Source organism: Coregonus lavaretus (assembly GCF_964263955.1).
Source record: "Coregonus lavaretus genome assembly, chromosome: 18".
In the NCBI taxonomy this organism is placed as follows: domain Eukaryota; kingdom Metazoa; phylum Chordata; class Actinopteri; order Salmoniformes; family Salmonidae; genus Coregonus; species Coregonus lavaretus.
The window spans coordinates 4,706,597-4,726,331 of NC_140005.1; the positions used below are offsets into that span (position 1 = coordinate 4,706,597).

Consider the following 19,735-nt stretch of genomic DNA (forward strand, 5'->3'; position numbering starts at 1 on the left):
CTAGGATAGAGGGTATGATAGAGTGGACTGGATACTAAGCGTGCAGAAGAACTAAGTACCAAAACACCTTGATAGGGGAGGTGCCTGCAAGCGGATGAGGAAATGTGGCTATATGGAGGAAATTATCTAGTAAAACATGCAAAATGGGTAATGTAAACAACAACAAAAAATGCACTACCCTCCTGTTCCCAATTTTTAAAAAATCACATAACCCTCCCCAAAGCAAAAAATAAGTTAGAAAACCCTTCCCTATTTTTGGACGAGACCCCATTTTTCGCTCTTAGAAAAGCCCAGACAATGGTGGTTGTAATAAAGACATTGATTGGTTGGTTGATTGGTACATACTGTGTAGCCCTGGTGGATGGTAGCGTGAGCCTGCTAGTTGGATGAACGTGGGGAGGACAAAGGGAACGTCTTTCCCACCCGGGGGGAGTTTAGAGAGGAGATAGTCCTCCGTTACCCCTAGACCCTTCCTGGGGTCACCTGAGATGGCTCTGGCAGGGGGCATCTTCATCATTATCACTACAGAGTAGGACATGAATAGATCAGTTAATATATACTGGACAAAAATATAAACGCTATACGCAACAATTTCAATTATTTTACTGAGTTACAGTTCATTTAAGGAAATCAGTCAATTGAAATAAATAAATTAGGCCCTAATCTATAGGTTTCACATGACTGGGCATAGGCCCACCCACTGGGGAGCCAGGCCCAGCCAATCAGAATGCGTTTTCCCCCACAAAAGGGCTTTATTACAGACAGAAATACTCCTCAGTTTCATCAGCTGTCCGGGTGGCTGATCTCAGACGATCCCACAGGTGAAGAAGCCGGATGTGGAGGTCCTGGGCTGGCGTGGTTACACGTGGTCTGCAGTTGTGAGGCCGGTTGGACGTACTGCCAAATTCTCTAAAACGACGTTGGAGGCGGCTTATGGTAGAGAAATGAACATTCAATTCTCTGGCAACAGCTCTGGTGGACATTCCTGCAGTCAGCATGCCAATTGCATGCTCCCTCAAAACGTGAGACATCTGTGGCATTGTGTTGTGTGACAAAACTTCACATTTTAGAATAGCCTTTTATTGTCCCCGGCACAAGGTGCACCTGTGTAATGATCATGCTGTTTAATCAGCTTCTTGATATGCCACACCAGTTAGGTGGATGGATTATCTTGGCAAAGGAGAAATGCTCACTAACAGGGATGTAAACAAATGTATGCTCAAAATGTGAGAGAAATAAGCTTTTCGTGCGTATGAAACATTTCTGGGATCTTTTATTTCAGCTCATGAAACATGGGACCAACACTTTACATGTTGCATTTATATTTTTGTAAAGTTAACAATTTACCTTGCTGTTTGATTGCCTTGTCCTTGTCTAAGAAGCTTTTGCAGCAGTTCTTGATGCATTCCATTGCGATGCTGTGATACGGTTCCAATCAGAGTCGACAATAAAGCAGAGAGCAACATTAATCACTGGACAGGAGGCAAATTACCTCTGACAGTTTCTCATAATTACATTCTGATTAATTTATAACTGACTCTTTTTTTTTTGACCACAGAATAGTGAAATTAATAGACAGTAGTCAGCTATCGGTCGATCTTATGATGAGAATAGATCAATATCTAGAAAATATTGTACCAGTAAGATTCCTATAACAATAAGCATCTATTATAATATCACAATAACCGGATCAACCAAACAAAACAACTTCTAAATACCTGCAAAGCGGTTATCCCTCCTGGAATAAGCAGAACTTCTATCTTTCTCTAGAGAACAGGTGGAATAGTGGGAAATCTCCAAGGCTGTGTGTTCTGGTAAACCTCCACTGGAACCATAGAATAGTGTTGGGTCCTAGTGCCTTTTAACTACAGTGCTGGTTGGTGTGTCCACACACTTTCTCTCTCTCTCTCTCTCTCCCACACACACTCTCGGTCTCAAGGGGAATGCCCTTCAACAAGACATTCTCGGAATAGCACCACAAGCTTCCTTCTCTGAACAAAGTAAACAATAAACAAGGAGATTCTAAAGTGCTTCCTTAAGAGAGAATACGCAATAGTCTTAAACTTTATCTCTCTATATATGTACAGTGCATTTTTTAGGCTACCCTTATCACAAGTGACCTCATTTGACCACTAATAAAGTTCTTATTCCAAAATACACATGACAGTTATATAACAATAATACATTTGACCAGATATAGCGTTCAGGTCTAGTACAATGTTTTGTCTGACTAGGCTCACTTGTAGAACTAACAGGTTGTTACTGAAGGGGAATGAATTAAATCTGCCAAAGACTTTTAAACAAAAACACAAAATACAAAACAGAACTGACCATTGTTTTTGTTCATGGCAAACGTTGCAAAATTAAACGCATTATCAGAATTAATGTCATACGTTTTACTCAAAAGACAATATTCGACGGAAATGTATCTTGTTCAATCCGTAGTGCATCTGAGGGGCACCGTTGACAAATGATTGTCTCAAAATGTAATATGTGTAACTCTTGATTAGGACACAGTGACGTCCAGTCACCAGCCGATGTACAGTGGGGAAAAAAAGTATTTAGTCAGCCACCAATTGTGCAAGTTCTCCCACTTAAAAAGATGAGAGAGGCCTGTAATTTTCATCATAGGTACACGTCAACTATGACAGACAAATTGAGAAGTATTTTTCCAGAAGATCACATTGCAGGATTTTTAATGAATTTATTTGCAAATTATGGTGGAAAATAAGTATTTGGTCACCTACAAACAAGCAAGATTTCTGGCTCTCACAGACCTGTAACTTCTTCTTTAAGAGGCTCCTCTGTCCTCCACTCGTTACCTGTATTAATGGCACCTGTTTGAACTTGTTATCAGTATAAAAGACACCTGTCCACAACCTCAAACAGTCACACTCCAAACTCCACTATGGCCAAGACCAAAGAGCTGTCAAAGGACACCAGAAACACAATTGTAGACCTGCACCAGGCTGGGAAGACTGAATCTGCAATAGGTAAGCAGCTTGGTTTGAAGAAATCAACTGTGGGAGCAATTATTAGGAAATGGAAGACATACAAGACCACTGATAATCTCCCTCGATCTGGGGCTCCACGCAAGATCTCACCCCGTGGGGTCAAAATGATCACAAGAACGGTGAGCAAAAATTCCAGAACCACACGGGGGGACCTAGTGAATGACTTGCAGAGAGCTGGGACCAAAGTAACAAAGCCTACCATCAGTAACACACTACGCCGCCAGGGACTCAAATCTTGCAGTGCCAGACGTGTCCCCCTGCTTAAGCCAGTACATGATCAGGCCCATCTCAAGTTTGCTAGAGTGCATTTGGATGATCCAGAAGAGGATTGGGAGAATGTCATATGGTCAGATGAAACCAAAATATAACTTTTTGGTAAAAACTCAACTTGTCGTGTTTGGAGGACAAAGAATGCTGAGTTGCATCCAAAGAACACCATACCTACTGTGAAGCATGGGGGTGGAAACATCATGCTTTGGGGCTGTTTTTCTGCAAAGGGACCAGGACGACTGATCCGTGTAAAGGAAAGAATGAATGGGGCCATGTATCGTGAGATTTTGAGTGAAAACCTCCTTCCATCAGCAAGGGCATTGAAGATGAAACGTGGCTGGGTCTTTCAGCATGACAATGATCCCAAACACACCGCCCGGGCAACGAAGGAGTGGCTTCGTAAGAAGCATTTCAAGGTCCTGGAGTGGCCTAGCCAGTCTCCAGATCTCAACCCCATAGAAAATCTTTGGAGGGAGTTGAAAGTCCGTGTTGCCCAGCGACAGCCCCAAAACATCACTGCTCTAGAGGAGATCTGCATGGAGGAATGGGCCAAAATACCAGCAACAGTGTGTGAAAACCTTGTGAAGACTTACAGAAATCGTTTGACCTGTGTCATTGCCAACAAAGGGTATATAACAAAGTATTGAGAAACTTTTGTTATTGACCAAATACTTATTTTCCACCATAATTTGCAAATAAATTCATTAAAAATCCCACAATGTGATTTTCTGGATTTTTTTTCCTCATTTTGTCTGTCATAGTTGACGTGTACCTATGATGAAAATTACAGGCCTCTCTCATCTTTTTAAGTGGGAGAACTTGCACAATTGGTGGCTGACTAAATACTTTTTTCCCCCACTGTAGCTCTTGATTAGGACACAGTGACGTCCAGTCACCAGCCGATGTAGCTCTTGATTAGGACACCGTGACGTCCAGTCACCAGCCGATGTAGCTCTTGATTAGGACACAGTGACGTCCAGTCACCAGCCGATGTAGCTCTTGATTAGGACACAGTGACGTCCAGTCACCAGCCGATGTAGCTCTTGATTAGGACACAGTGACGTCCAGTCACCAGCCGATGTAGCTCTTGATTAGGACACAGTGACGTCCAGTCACCAGCCGATGTAGCTCTTGATTAGGACACAGTGACGTCCAGTCACCAGCCGATGTAGCTCTTGATTAGGACACAGTGACGTCCAGTCACCAGCCGATGTAGCTCTTGATTAGGACACAGTGACGTCCAGTCACCAGCCGATGTAGCGGAGGAAGAGAACCCTGCGCTGTTCTTTCCCAATACAGTGACAGAAACTAAGTGTACCCAGACCAGAACAGTCGTAGCCTGGGTACCAGTCTGTTTGGGCTAATATTCCACTCCTTGCCATTCCTTAGAATGATAGCACAAACAGATATGGGACCAGGCTAGTTCAGTCAAGGTAGGTAGGTAGAAAACATACTGCCATGGTCAAGGTCCTTTTTGAACATATCTTAGTCCGTAGATACACATAAAAAGCCCATAGTCACACAAAGCATCACTAACACATATCGTAACGCTCACGTTCACAGCTTATTTAAAGGATAACGCTTCACAGAAAATAAGGTGACTGTGAGTTCATTAATAACACAAATAGAAGTATGCAGTATTTGTATTTGTATTTATTATGGATCCCCATTAGTTCCTGCCAAGGCAGCAGCTACTCTTCCTGGGGTCCCGCAAAATTAAGGCAGTTATACATTTTAAAAACATTACAATACATTCATAACAGAGTTCACAACATATTAAGTGTGTGCCCTCAGGCCTCTACTCTACTACCACATATCTATAACACAAAATCCATGTGTACATGTGTGTATAGTGCGTATGTTATCGTGTGTTTTTTATGCATGTGTCTATGTTTGTGTCTCTTCACAGTCCCCGCTGTTCCATAAGGTGTATTTGTATCTGTTTTTTTATCTAATTTTACTGCTGGCTTGAGTTACCTGATGTGGAATAGAGTTCCATGTAGTCATGGCTCTATGTAGTACTGTGCACCTCCCATAGTCTGTTCTGGACTTGGGGACTGTGAAGAGACCTCTGGTGGCATGTCTTGTGGGGTATGCATGGGTGACCACCAAGCTGTGCGCCAGTAGTTCAAACAGACAGCTCGGTGCATTCAACATGTCAATACCTCTCATAAATACAAGTAGTGATGAAGTCAATCTCTCCTCCACTTTGAACCAGGAGAGATTGACATGCATATTATTAATATTAGCTCTCTGTGTACATCCAAAGGCCAGCCGTGATGCCCTGTTCTGAGCCAATTGCAATTTTCCTAAGTCCCTCTTGGTGGCACATGACCACACGACTGAACAGTAGTCCAGGTGTGACAAAACTAGGACCTGTAGGACCTGCCTTGTTGATAGTACTGTTAAGAATGCAGAGCAGCAATTTTTATTATGGACAGACTTCTACCCATCCTAGCTACTGTTGTATCAATATGTTTTGACCATGACAGTTTACAATCCAGGGTTACTCCAAGCAGTTTAGTCACTTCAACTTGCTCAATTTCCACATGATTCATTACAAGATTTAGTTGAGGTTTAGGGTTTAGTAAATGATTTGTCCCAAATACAATGCTTTCAGTTTTTGAAATATTTAGGACTAACTTATTCCTTGCCACACATTCTGAAGCTAACTGCAGCTCTTTGCTAAGTGTTGTAGTGATTTCAGTCGCTGTAGTAGCTGACGTGTATAGTGTTGAGTCATCCGCATACATAGACACACTGGCTTTACTCAAAGCTTTACTCAAAGCCACTGGCATGTCGTTAGTAAAGATTGAAAAAAGTAAACAACCAACACTGCTTTCAATTACCTTAATAGTAAATGTAATTGGAAATATGTATTTTTAAAGAGCAGGGGAGAGAGAGAGTCAGACAGCCTTTACAATACAACATAAATACCCTTCTGTGCGGATACGTCCTTAGTCTGGTAGGCACCGTAATGTACAGTCCAGTAACAGTCTGATGTATAGACAGTCGTAATGTACAGTCCATTAACAGTCTGATGTATAGACAGTCGTAATGTACAGTCCATTAAAAGTCTGATGTATAGACAGTCGTAATGTACAGTCCATTAACAGTCTGATGCATAGACAGTCGTAATGTACAGTCCATTAACAGTTTGATGTGGATGTCAGGGTGGGGAGGGGAGGTGGTGAAATGGAGAGCAAGGTACCCCCCCCCCCCCCCCTCTCCTATAACAGTTTATTGAGACGTAATAATAGTTGTAGTGAAAGAGACCCCATCATCCATAGAACGGAGTGAAGCGGAGTGGAGCTGCCTGCTGGAAGATGGTAGATCGGTAGATTTTGGAGAGTAAAGGAATCTAGGAAGGTATGCTTCGGGCTTGTGAGAGTTGGACCGGACGTGGTGATTAATCAGAGGTCAGAGGTCAGAGGTCAGGGGGGAGGGGCCTCAGTAAGGATGCTCAGACACGTATATCGTGAGCCGTATGATACTGCTGCCTCTGAAGTTGATGACGTTGTTAACGGTTACCATCTCCAGGTCCAGGACCAGCTCCCTGGGACCCTTGATGGGCCGAGACAGGACCAGAGTGGCACTCACGTTACTGGTTTGCTGTAACGAGAGAGAGAGAGAGAGAGAGACAGAGACAGAGACAGAGACAGAGACAGAGACAGAGACAGAGACAGAGACAGAGAGAGAGAGAGAGAGAGAGAGAGAGAGAGAGAGAGAGAGAGAGAGAGAGAGAGAGAGAGACTTCAGACGTAATGGACTAATGGCTGAATGTAGCTCCTAACTTCAGACATCTGGGCCACTGTGTTTCTGCTTGTAGGCCGTGTAGTTACTGTAGTTTAACTGTTGATGTAAAAAAAGGTGTTAGAAATACATCTGATAGATTGATTGTTTGACATCGTGTAATTTAATCTACAGTACCAGTCAAAAGTTTGGACACACCTAATCAGCTTTGCACACTCTTGGCATTCTCTCGACGAGCTTCACCTGGAATGCTTTTCCAACAGTCTTGAAGGAGTTCCCACATATGCTGAGCACTTATTGGCTGCTTTTCCTTCACTCTGCGGTCCAACTCATCCCAAAGCATCTCAATTGAGTTGAGGTCGGGTGATTGTGGAGGCCAGGTCATCTAATGCAGCACTCCATCACTCTCCTTCTTGGTAAAATAGCCCTTACACAGCCTGGAGGTGTGTTGGGTCATTGTCCTGTTGAAAACCAAATGATTGTCCCACTAAGCCCAAACCAGATGGGATGGCGTATCGCTGCAGAATGCTGTTGTAGTCATGCTGGTTAAGTGTGCCTTGAATTCTAAATAAATCACAGAGAGCACCCCCACACCATCACACCTCCTCCTCCATGCTTCACGGTGGGAACCACACATGCGGAGATCATCTGTTCACCTAATCTGCGTCTCACAAAGACACGGTGGTTGGAACCAAAAATCTAAAATTTGGACTCATCAGACCAAAGGACAGATTTCCACCAGTCTAATGTCCATTGCTCATGTTTCTTGGCCCAAGCAAGTCTCTTCTTCTTATTGGTGTCCTTTAGTAGTGGTTTCTTTGCAGCAATTCGACCATGAAGGCCTGATTCACGCAGTCTCCTCTGAACAGTTGATGTTGAGATGTGTCTGTTACTTGAACTCTGTGAAGCATTTATTTGGGCTGCAATTTCTGAGGCTGGTAACTGTAATGAACTTATCCTCTGCAGCAGAGGTAACACTGGGTCTTCCTGTCCTGTGGCGGTCCTCATGATCAGCCAGTTTCATCATAGCGCTTGAAGGTTTTTGCGACTGCACTTGAAGTAACTTTCAAAGTTCTTGACATTTTCCGGATTGACTGACCTTCATGTCTTAAAGTAATGATGGACTGTCGTTTCTCTTTGCTTATTTGAGCTGTTCTTGCCATAATATGGATTTGGTCTTTTACCAAATAGAGCTATCTTCTGTATACCACCCCTACCTTGTCACAACACAACTGATTGGCTCAAACGCATTAAGAAGGAAAGAAATTCCACAAATTAACTTTTAAGAAGACACACCTGTTAATTGAAATGCATTCCAGGTGACTACCTCATGAAGCTGGTTGAGAGAACGCCAAGAGTGTGCAAAGCTGTCATCAAGACAAAGGGTGGCTACTTTGAAGAATCTCAAATATAAAATATATTTTGATTTGTTTAACACTTTTTTGGTTACTACATGATTCCATATGTGTTATATCATAGTTTTGATGTCTTCACTATTATTCTACAATGTAGAAAATAGTAAAAATAAAGAAAAACCCTGGAATGAGTAGGTGTGTCCAAACTTTTGACTGGTACTCCCCACAAAACTGGTATTAGCAGGCCCATCGTGTGATGGTAATATAGAAGGAACTCGACAATATTAACCTTTCCCTTCCCTTCTGCATAGCAGTGGTTTAGTTAACCACTTCCTCAATGCACCATGCAAGTCATGATTTATGGCAGTGATTCCCAAACTAGGGGTCGCAGCCTGATGTGGGGTCGCCTGATATGAAAATGGGGTCGCAGGAGAATTTCCAAAATCCTGGTAAAAAAAATATATACACTACATGACCAAAAGTATGTGGACACCTGCTCGTCGAATATCTCATTCCAAAATCATAGGCATTAATATGGAGTTGGTCCCCCCTTTGCTGCTATAACAGCCTCCACTCTTCTGGGAAGGCTTTCCACTAGATGTTGGAACATTGCTGCGGGGACTTGCTTCCATTCAGCCACAAGAGCATTAGTGAGATCGGGCACTGATGTTGGGCAATTAGGCCTGGCTCGCAGTCGGCGTTCCAATTCATATCAAAGGTGTTCGATGGGGTTGAGGTCAGGGCTCTGTGCAGGCCAGTCAAGTTCTTCCACACTGATCTTGACAAACCACTTCTGTATGGACCTTGCTTTGTGCATGGGGGCATTGTCATGCTGAAACAGGAAATGGCCTTCCCCAAACTGTTGCCACAAAGTTAGAATGCTGTAGCTTTAAGATTTCCCTTCATTGGAACTAAGGGGCCTAGACCGAACCATAAAAAACAGCCCCAGACCATTATTTCAACTCCACCAAACTTTACAGTTGGCACTATGCATTGGGGCAGGTAGCGTTCTCCTGGCATCCGCCAAACCCAGATTCGTCCGTCGACTGAGCATGGTGATCTTAGGCTTGTGTGCGGCTGCTCGGCCATGGAAACCCATTTCATGAAGCTCCTGACGAACAGTTATTGTGCTGACATTGTTTCCAGAGGCAGTTTGGAACTCGGTAGTGAGTGTTGCAACCGAGGACAGACGATTATAACGCACTACGTGCTTCAGCACTCGGCGGTCCCGTTCTGTGAGTTTGTGTCGCCTACCACTTCGCGGCTGAGCCGTTGTTCCTCCTAGACGTTTCCACTTCACAATAACAGCACTTACAGTTGACCGGGGGAAGCTCTAGCAGGGCAGCAATTTGACGAACTGACTTGTTGGATAGTTGGCATCCTATGACGGTGCCACGTTGAAAGTCACTGAGCGCTTCAGTAAGGCCATTCTACTGCCAATGTTTGTCTATGGAGATTGTATGGCTGTGTGCTCGATTTTATGCACCTGTCAGCAACGGGTGTGGGCTGAAATAGCAGAATTCACTCATTTGAAGGGGTGTCCACATACTTTTGTATATATATAGTGTGTGTCTGTCAGTAACCACGTTTCCGTCCCACCTTTTTAATGCGAGTAAAGTCCAGTGGATAAAAAATGTCACGACAGGCTTGATGGAAACAGCTAATTTGTCGGGTGAACTTTCCAAATGTCGACAAATAAAAATACACTACAAAAAGTGGGATCTTTTTGTGTCTGCGAAATTAATTATGTGAGAAATGGTGGTGGAAACGCCTTTTTATGTGCAAATATTGACATAATAATTATCATATCAAAGTAAACTTGGAGTCACGTGATGACATGTTGTGTGGTCCTCCCACTATGACTCATGGAACCATGCAGTTCATTAGCCTACAGATTAAATAAATGATGACGGCAGGTAGCTTAGTGGTTAAGAGCGTTGTGCCAGTAACCGAAAGGTCGCTGGTTCTAATCCCCAAGCCGACTAGGTGAAAAATCTGTCGATGTGCCCTTGAGCAAGGCACTTAACCCTAATTGCTCCTGTAAGTCGCTCTGGATAAGAGCGTCTGCTAAATGACTAAAATGTAAAATGTAATGAACTTCACAGGGCGCACAGTGATGAGTTTGATGTTCCTTTCCCAATACATATCAAGGGTCTTATTCTGGTGACATGATGATCGATGTTTGACAAATAAAAAATAATCTAGCTCTTTTTGTCCATAATAATCTCATCATGTAGGCTATACCCGGACTGTATCTGTAAGCTGTTGGCTAGAGCCCACGGGCCAAGAACATTCGCTATATACACTACCGTTCAAAAGTTTGGGGTCACTTAGAAATGTTCTTGTTTTCGAAAGAAAAGCAAATTTTTTTGTCCATTAAAATAACATAGAATTGATGAGAAAATACAGTGTAGACATTGTTAATGTTTTAAATGGCTATTGTAGCTATCTACATAGGCGTACAGAGGCCCATTATCAGCAACCATCAGTCCTGTATTCCAAGTTGATAATTTTAGAAGGCTAATTGATCATTAGAAAAACCCTTTTGCAATTATGTTAGCGCAGCTGAAAACTGTTGTGCTGATTAAAGAAGCAATAAAATGCTGACCTTCTAGGAGGAGTTACAAAGAAAAAGCTATATCTCAGACTGCCCATCTTCATCTTTTCTTTTTATTGGCCAGTCTGAGATATGGCCTTTTCTTTGCAACTCTGCCTAGAAGGTCACCATCCCTGAGTCGCCTCTTCACTGTTGACGTTGAGACTGGTGTTTTGTGGGTACTATTTAATGAAGATGCCAGTTGAGGACCTGTGAGGCATCTGTTTCTCAATCTAGACACGCTAATGTATTTGTCCTCTTCCTCAGTTGTGCACCGGGGCCTCCCACTCCTCTTTCTATTCTGGTTAGGGCCAGTTTGCCCTGTTCTGTGAAGGGAGTAGTACACAGCGTTGTACGAGATCTTCAGTTTCTTGGCAATTTCTCGCATGGAATAGCCTTCATTTCTCAGAACAAGAATAGACTGACGAGTTTCAGAAGAAAGTTATTTGTTTCTGGCCATTTTGAGCCTGTAATCGAACCCACAATTGCTGATGCTCCAGATACTCGACTAGTCTCAAGAAGGCCAGTTTTATTGCTTCTTTAATCAGCACAACAGTTTTCAGCTGTGCTAACATAATTGCAAAAGGGTTTTCTAATGATCAACTAGCCTTTTAAAATGATAAACTTTGATTAGCAAACACAACGTACCATTGGAACACAGGACTGATGGTTGCTGATAATGGGCCTCTGTACGCCTATGTAGATATACCATAAAAAATCAGCCGTTTCCAGCTACAATAGCTATTTACAACATTAACAATGTCTACACTGTATTTCTGATAGATTTGATGTTATTTTAATGGACAAAAAAATTGCTTTTCTTTCGAAAACAAGGACATTTCTAAGTGACCCCAAACTTTTGAACGGTAGTGTACCTCTTTTTTTTGTTGTTGCACAAAACCATCAGTAGAGTGTAAAATATGATGGAAACCCATTTAACTTGTATTATTTATTCGGTATATGGGAATTTAACCACAGAAGTTATGTTCATGCACACTGCGTCATCATGAACATCCTTTTATCCGCAACAATTACATTTGATAGAAACATCTCCGGTGGGAAAACGCTAATAGTTTTGCAGATTTTTTTTTCCCGCATGGAAATCTGTCGCCAATTGGATGGAAACATAGTTAGTGATCATGAGTTGACGTGATACTTCTGATGTATAGTTGTATATATACACAGTACCAGTCAAAAGAAGAAAGACTAGTCAGGATCGAGGGAAAGATGAACGGAGCAAAGTACAGAGAGATCCTTGATTAAAACCTGCTCCAGAGCGCTCAGGACCTCAGACTGGGGCGAAGGTTCACCTTCCAACAGGACCACGACCCTAAGCACACAGTTAAGACAACGCAGGAGTGGCTTCGGGACAAGTCTCTGAATGTCCTTGAGTGGCCCAGCCAGAGCCCGGACTTTAACCCAATCGAACATCTCTGGAGGGACATGAAAATAGCTGTGCAGCAACGCTCCCCATCCAACCCGACAGAGCTTGAGAGGATCTGCAGAGAAGAATGGGAGAAACTCCACAAATACAGGTGTGCCAAGCTTGTAGCGTCATACCCAAGAAGACTCAAGGCTGTAATCTCTGCCAAAGGTGCTTCAACAATGTACTGAGTAAAAGGGTCTGAATACTTATGTAAATGTAATATTTAAGTTTTATATATTTCATACATTTGCAAAAATGGTATATACACTACTGGTCAAAAGTTTTAGAACACCTACTCATTCAAGGGTTTTTCTTTACTTTTAATATTTTCTACGTTGTAGAATAATAGTGAAGACATAAACTATGAAATAACACATATGGAATCATGTAGTAACCAAAAAAGTGTTAAACAAATCAAAATATATTTGAGATTTGAGGTTCTTCAAATAGCCACCCTTTGCCTTGATGACAGGGTTGCACACTCTTGGCATTCTCTCAACCAGCTTCATGAGGTAGTCACCTGGAATGCATTTCAATTAACAGGTGTGCCTTGTGTAAAAGTTAATTTGTGGAATTTATTTCCTTCTTAATGCATTTGAGCCAATCAGTTGTGTTGTGACAAGGTAACAGTTATGTCCAACAGTGTTGCAGATTACTTTGTGTTCTGTTCTGTATATCCCCCCCAAAATAGTCTGTAAGTATCCTGCTGGTATTAGTTTAAAAAGGCTGATAACGAATGATGAAACTCCTGAGAGCATCTTAATCATTCTCCGACTTATCCAACAGGTGGCGCCATTCTATCGCGAACTACACACTGCAAACAGAGTTACATCATTATCTGTTTATTGTTGTCCTCAGGCCTGATTTGTATTAGTATTTATTTTGGATCCCCATTAGTTCCTGCCAAGGCAGCAGCTACTCTTCCTGGGGTTTATTATGGATCCCCATTAGTTCCTGCCAAGGCAGCAGGTACTCTTCCTGGGGTTTATTATGGATCCCCATTAGTTCCTGCCAAGGCAGCAGCTACTCTTCCTGGGGTTTATTTTGGATCCCCATTAGTTCCTGCCAAGGCAGCAGCTACTCTTCCTGGGGTTTATTTTGGATCCCCATTAGTTCCTGCCAAGGCAGCAGCTACTCTTCCTGGGGTTTATTATGGATCCCCATTAGTTCCTGCCAAGGCAGCAGCTACTCTTCCTGGGGTTTATTTTGGATCCCCATTAGTTCCTGCCAAGGCAGCAGCTACTCTTCCTGGTGTTTATTATGGATCCCCATTAGTTCCTGCCAAGGCAGCAGCTACTCTTCCTGGGGTTTATTATGGATCCCCATTAGTTCCTGCCAAGGCAGCAGGTACTCTTCCTGGGGTTTATTATGGATCCCCATTAGTTCCTGCCAAGGCAGCAGCTACTCTTCCTGGGGTTTATTTTGGATCCCCATTAGTTCCTGCCAAGGCAGCAGCTACTCTTCCTGGGGTTTATTATGGATCCCCATTAGTTCCTGCCAAGGCAGCAGCTACTCTTCCTGGGGTTTATTTTGGATCCCCATTAGTTCCTGCCAAGGCAGCAGCTACTCTTCCTGGGGTTTATTATGGATCCCCATTAGTTCCTGCCAAGGCAGCAGCTACTCTTCCTGGGGTTTATTATGGATCCCCATTAGTTCCTGCCAAGGCAGCAGCTACTCTCCCTGGGGTTTATTATGGATCCCCATTAGTTCCTGCCAAGGCAGCAGCTACTCTTCCTGGTGTTTATTATGGATCCCCATTTAGTTCCTGCCAAGGCAGCAGCTACTCTTCCTGGGGTTTATTTTGGATCCCCATTAGTTCCTGCCAAGGCAGCAGCTACTCTTCCTGGGGTTTATTATGGATCCCCATTAGTTCCTGCCAAGGCAGCAGCTACTCTTCCTGGGGTTTATTTTGGATCCCCATTAGTTCCTGCCAAGGCAACAGCTACTCTTCCAGGGGTTTATTATGGATCCCCATTAGTTCCTGCCAAGGCAGCAGCTACTCTTCCTGGGGTCCAGCAAAATTAAGGCAGTTATGCAAAAACATTACATCACATTTCACAACAGATTTCACAACACTTTAAGTGTGTGTCCTCAGGCCACTACTCTACTACCACCATCATGTAGAACTCCTTCCTTCCCTCCCTCTCTCTCTCTCTCTTACTCACCCTCGTGTAGATCTCACTCTCTCTCCCTCCCTCACCTTCATCTCTCTCCCTCCCTCCCTCACCCTAATGTAGAACTCTCCTCCCTCCCTCCCTCCCTCATGTAAAACTCTCGTCCCTCCCTCCCTCCCTCCCTCCCTCACCCTCATGTAGAACTCTCCTCCCTCCCTCCCTCACCCTCATGTAGAACTCTCCTCCCTCCCTCCCTCATGTATAACTCTCCTCCCTCCCTCTCTCACCCTCATATAGAACTCTCCTCCCTCCCTCCCTCCCTCCCTCCCTCACCCTCATGTAGAACTCTCCTCCCTCCCTCCCTCACCCTCATGTAGAACTCTCCTCCCTCCCTCCCTCCCTCCCTCATGTAGAACTCTCCTCTCCTCCCTCCCTCCATCCCTCCCTCCCTCACCCTCATGTAGAACTCTCCTCCCTCCCTCCCTCCCTCCCTCATGTAGAACTCTCCTCCCTCCCTCCCTCACCCTCATGTAGAACTCTCCTCCCTCCCTCCCTCACCCTCATGTAGAACTCTCCTCCCTCCCTCCCTCACCCTAATGTAGAACTCTCCTCCCTCCCTCCCTCCCTCCCTCATGTAGAACTCTCCTCCCTCCCTCCCTCACCCTCATGTAGAACTCTCCTCCCTCCCTCTCTCACCCTCATGTAGAACTCCACTCCCTCCCTCTCTCACCCTCATGTAGAACTCTCCTCCCTCCCTCCCTCACCCTAATGTAGAACTCTCCTCCCTCCCTCCCTCCCTCATGTAGAACTCTCCTCCCTCCCTCCCTCACCCTCATGTAGAACTCTCCTCCCTCCCTCCCTCATGTAGAACTCTCCTCCCTCCCTCTCTCATGTAGAACTCTCCTCCCTCCCTCCCTCCCTCCCTCCCTCCCTCCCTCCCTCCCTCCCTCCCTCACCCTCATGTAGAACTCTCCTCCCTCCCTCCCTCACCCCTAATGTAGAACTCTCCTCCCTCCCTCCCTCCCTCCCTCATGTAGAACTCTCCTCCCTCCCTCCCTCACCCTCATGTAGAACTCTCCTCCCTCCCTCTCTCACCCTCATGTAGAACTCCACTCCCTCCCTCTCTCACCCTCATGTAGAACTCTCCTCCCTCCCTCCCTCCCTCCCTCACCCTAATGTAGAACTCTCCTCCCTCCCTCCCTCCCTCCCTCATGTAGAACTCTCCTCCCTCCCTCCCTCACCCTCATGTAGAACTCTCCTCCCTCCCTCCCTCACCCTCATGTAGAACTCTCCTCCCTCCCTCCCTCACCCTAATGTAGAACTCTCCTCCCTCCCTCCCTCCCTCCCTCCCTCATGTAGAACTCTCCTCCCTCCCTCCCTCACCCTCATGTAGAACTCTCCTCCCTCCCTCCCTCCCTCATGTAGAACTCTCCTCCCTCCCTCTCTCACCCTCATGTAGAACTCTCCTCCCTCCCTCCCTCACCCTCATGTAGAACTCTCCTCCCTCCCTCCCTCCCTCCCTCACCCTCATGTAGAACTCTCCTCCCTCCCTCCCTCACCCTAATGTAGAACTCTCCTCCCTCCCTCCCTCATGTAGAACTCTCCTCCCTCCCTCCCTCACCCTAATGTAGAACTCTCCTCCCTCCCTCCCTCCCTCTCTCCCTCACCCTCATGTAGAACTCTCCTCCCTCCCTCTCTCACCCTCATGTAGAACTCTCCTCCCTCCCTCCATCCCTCCCTCCCTCACCCTCATGTAGAACTCTCCTCCCTCCCTCCCTCCCTCCCTCATGTAGAACTCTCCTCCCTCCCTCCCTCACCCTAATGTAGAACTCTCCTCCCTCCCTCCCTCCCTCCCTCCCTCCCTCCCTCCCTCCCTCCCTCCCTCACCCTCATGTAGAACTCTCCTCCCTCCCTCCCTCACCCTCATGTAGAACTCTCCTCCCTCCCTCCCTCACCCTAATGTAGAACTCTCCTCCCTCCCTCCCTCACCCTCATGTAGAACTCTCCTCCCTCCCTCCCTCATGTAGAACTCTCCTCCCTCCCTCTCTCATGTAGAACTCTCCTCCCTCCCTCCCTCCCTCCCTCCCTCCCTCCCTCCCTCACCCTCATGTAGAACTCTCCTCCCTCCCTCCCTCACCCTAATGTAGAACTCTCCTCCCTCCCTCCCTCCCTCCCTCATGTAGATCTCTCCTCCCTCCCTCCCTCACCCTCATGTAGAACTCTCCTCCCTCCCTCTCTCACCCTCATGTAGAACTCTCCTCCCTCCCTCTCTCACCCTCATGTAGAACTCTCCTCCCTCCCTCCCTCACCCTAATGTAGAACTCTCCTCCCTCCCTCCCTCATGTAGAACTCTCCTCCCTCCCTCCCTCACCCTCATGTAGAACTCTCCTCCCTCCCTCCCTCACCCTAATGTAGAACTCTCCTCCCTCCCTCCCTCACCCTCATGTAGAACTCTCCTCCCTCCCTCCCTCACCCTCATGTAGAACTCTCCTCCCTCCCTCCCTCACCCTAATGTAGAACTCTCCTCCCTCCCTGCCTCCCTCCCTCATGTAGAACTCTCCTCCCTCCCTCCCTCACCCTCATGTAGAACTCTCCTCCCTCCCCTCCCCTCCCTCCTCCTCCCTCATGTAGAACTCTCCTCCCTCCCTCTCTCACCCTCATGTAGAACTCTCCTCCCTCCCTCCCTCACACTCATGTAGAACTCTCCTCCCTCCCCTCCCTCCCTCACCCTCATGTAGAACTCTCCTCCCTCCCTCCCTCACCCTAATGTAGAACTCTCCTCCCTCCCTCCCTCCCTCATGTAGAACTCTCCTCCCTCCTCCCTCACCCTAATGTAGAACTCTCCTCCCTCCCTCCCTCCCTCCCTCCTAATGTAGAACTCTCCTCCCTCCCTCCCCTTCCTCATGTAGAACTCTCCTCCCTCCCTCCCTCACCCTCATGTAGAACTCTCCTCCCTCTCTCCCTCACCCTCATGTAGAACTCTCCTCCCTCCCTTCCTCATGTAGAACTCTCCTCCCTCCCTCCCTCACCCTCATGTATAACTCTCCTCCCTCCCTCCCTCCCTCCCTCACCCTAATGTAGAACTCTCCTCCCTCCCTCCCTCACCCTAATGTAGAACTCTCCTCCCTCCCTCCCTCCCTCCCTCATGTAGAACTCTCCTCCCTCCCTCACCCTCATGTAGAACTCTCCTCCCTCCCTCCCTCCCTCTCTCACCCTCATGTAGAACTCTCGTCCCTCGTTGCCCGGTCCTTTGATCTGGAAGATATAGAAAGCTCCGGGGTATCGCGTGGTGGCCTGCATCTGGAAGATGTCTGCTGGGACACCGCGGCCTGAGGACAGGTCCATGTGGCGGTACAGGATGGTGAAGGGCCTGTCTCTACAGGCTGGGTTCTCAGCACTACACATACACTGACTGGTGAGAAAAAAAACATTTGAAGCTTGGTTATTTTAAGGTTAATATATGACAGTATAGTAGGTACTTTTAAGATCACCTAAAATGAAAACATTAAAATATTAATTTATTAGATTTGCCTGTGTTTTATATACAGTACCAGTCAAAAGTTTGGACACACCTACTCATTCAAAGTTTTTTCTTTATTTTTACTATTTTCTACATTGTAGAATAATAGTGAAGGCATCAACATTATGAAATTACACATATGGAATCATGTAGTAACCAAAAAAGTGTTAAACAAATCAAAATATACAGTGCCTTGCAAAATTATTCATCCCCCTTGGCGTTTTTCCTATTTTGTTGCATTACAACCTGTAATTTAAATTGATTTTTATTTGGATTTCATGTAATGGACATACACAAAATAGTCCAAATTGGTGAAGTGAAATGAAAAAAACTGACTAGTTTCAAAAAATTCTAAAAAATAAATAACGGAAAAGTGGTGCATGCATATGTATTCACCCCCTTTGCTATGAAGCCCCTAAATAAGATCTGGTGCAACCCATTACCTTCAGAAGTCACATAATTAGTTAAATAAAGTCCAACTGTGTGCAATCTAAGTGTCACATGATCTCAGTATATATACACCTGTTCTGAAAGGCCCCAGAGTCTGCAACACCACTAAGCAAGGGGCACCACCAAGCAAGCGGCACCATGAAGACCAAGGAACTCTCCAAACAGGTCAGGGACAAAGTTGTGGAGAAGTACAGATCAGGGTTGGGTTATAAAAAAATATCCGCAACTTTGAACATCCCTCAGAGCACTATTAAATCCATTATTAAAACATGGAAAGAATATGGCACCACAACAAACCTACCAAGAGAGGGCCGCACACCAAAACTCATGGACCAGGCAAGAAGGGCATTAATCAGAGAGGCAACAAAGAGACCAAAGATAACCCTGAAATAGCTGCAAAGCTCCACAGTGGAGATTGGAGTATTTGCCCATAGGACCACTTTAAGCCGTACACTCTGCTTAAAGAAATAAATAAGCAAACACGTTTGGTGTTCGCCAAAAGGCATGTGGGAGACTCCCCAAACATATGGAAGAAGGTACTCTGGTCAGATGAGACTAAAATTGAGCTTTTTGGCCATCAAGGAAAACGCTATGTCTGGCGCAAACCCAACACCTCTCATCACCCCGAGAACACCATCCCCACAGTAAAGCATGGTGGTGGCAGCATCATGCTGTGGGGATGTTTTTCATTGGCAGGGACTGGAAAACTGGTCAGAATTGAAGGAATGATGGATGGTGCTAAATACAGGGAAAGTCTTGAGGGAAACCTGTTTCAGTCTTCCAGAGATTTGAGACTGGGACAGAGGTTCACCTTCCAGCAGGACAATGACCCTAAGCATACTGCTAAAGCAACACTTGAGTGGTTTAAGGGGAAACATTTAAATGTCTTGGAATGGCCTAGTCAAAGCCCAGACCTCAATCCAATTGAGAATCTGTGGTATGACTTATAGATTGCTGTACACCATCGGAACCTATCCAACTTGAAGGAGCTGGAGCAGTTTTGCTTTGAAGAATGGGCAGAAATCCCAGTGGCTAGATGTGCCAAGCTTATAGAGACATACCCCAAGAGACCTGCAGCTGTAATTGCTGCAAAAGGTTGCTCTACAAAGTATTGACTTTGGGGGGGTGAATAGTTATGCACGCTCAAGTTCTGTTTTTTTGTCTTATTTCTTGTTTGTTTCACAATAAAACATATTTTTCATCTTCAAAGTGGTAGGCATGTTGTGTAAATCAAATG

General features: G+C 45.4%; 2 protein-coding genes across 2 annotated transcripts in view; both read right to left on the reverse strand.

Moving 5' to 3' along the window:
* Positions 1 to 1,411, reverse strand: part of LOC311145294 (tandem C2 domains nuclear protein-like) — a gene marked incomplete at both ends in the record, with an annotated part of 34,429 nt that extends 33,018 nt beyond the window's left edge. The window contains 2 exons of the mRNA XM_084181528.1: positions 346 to 522; positions 1,348 to 1,411. Coding sequence (XP_084037654.1) covers positions 346 to 522; positions 1,348 to 1,411 — 241 coding nt within the window. The remainder of the gene's footprint in view (positions 1 to 345; positions 523 to 1,347) is intronic.
* A 3,508-nt stretch (positions 1,412 to 4,919) lies between these two features.
* Positions 4,920 to 19,735, reverse strand: part of LOC311145295 (fibulin-5-like) — a gene marked incomplete at its 5' end in the record, with an annotated part of 29,100 nt that continues 14,284 nt past the window's right edge. The window contains 2 exons of the mRNA XM_084181529.1: positions 4,920 to 6,896; positions 17,742 to 17,940. Coding sequence (XP_084037655.1) covers positions 6,735 to 6,896; positions 17,742 to 17,940 — 361 coding nt within the window. The 3' untranslated portion in view covers positions 4,920 to 6,734. The remainder of the gene's footprint in view (positions 6,897 to 17,741; positions 17,941 to 19,735) is intronic.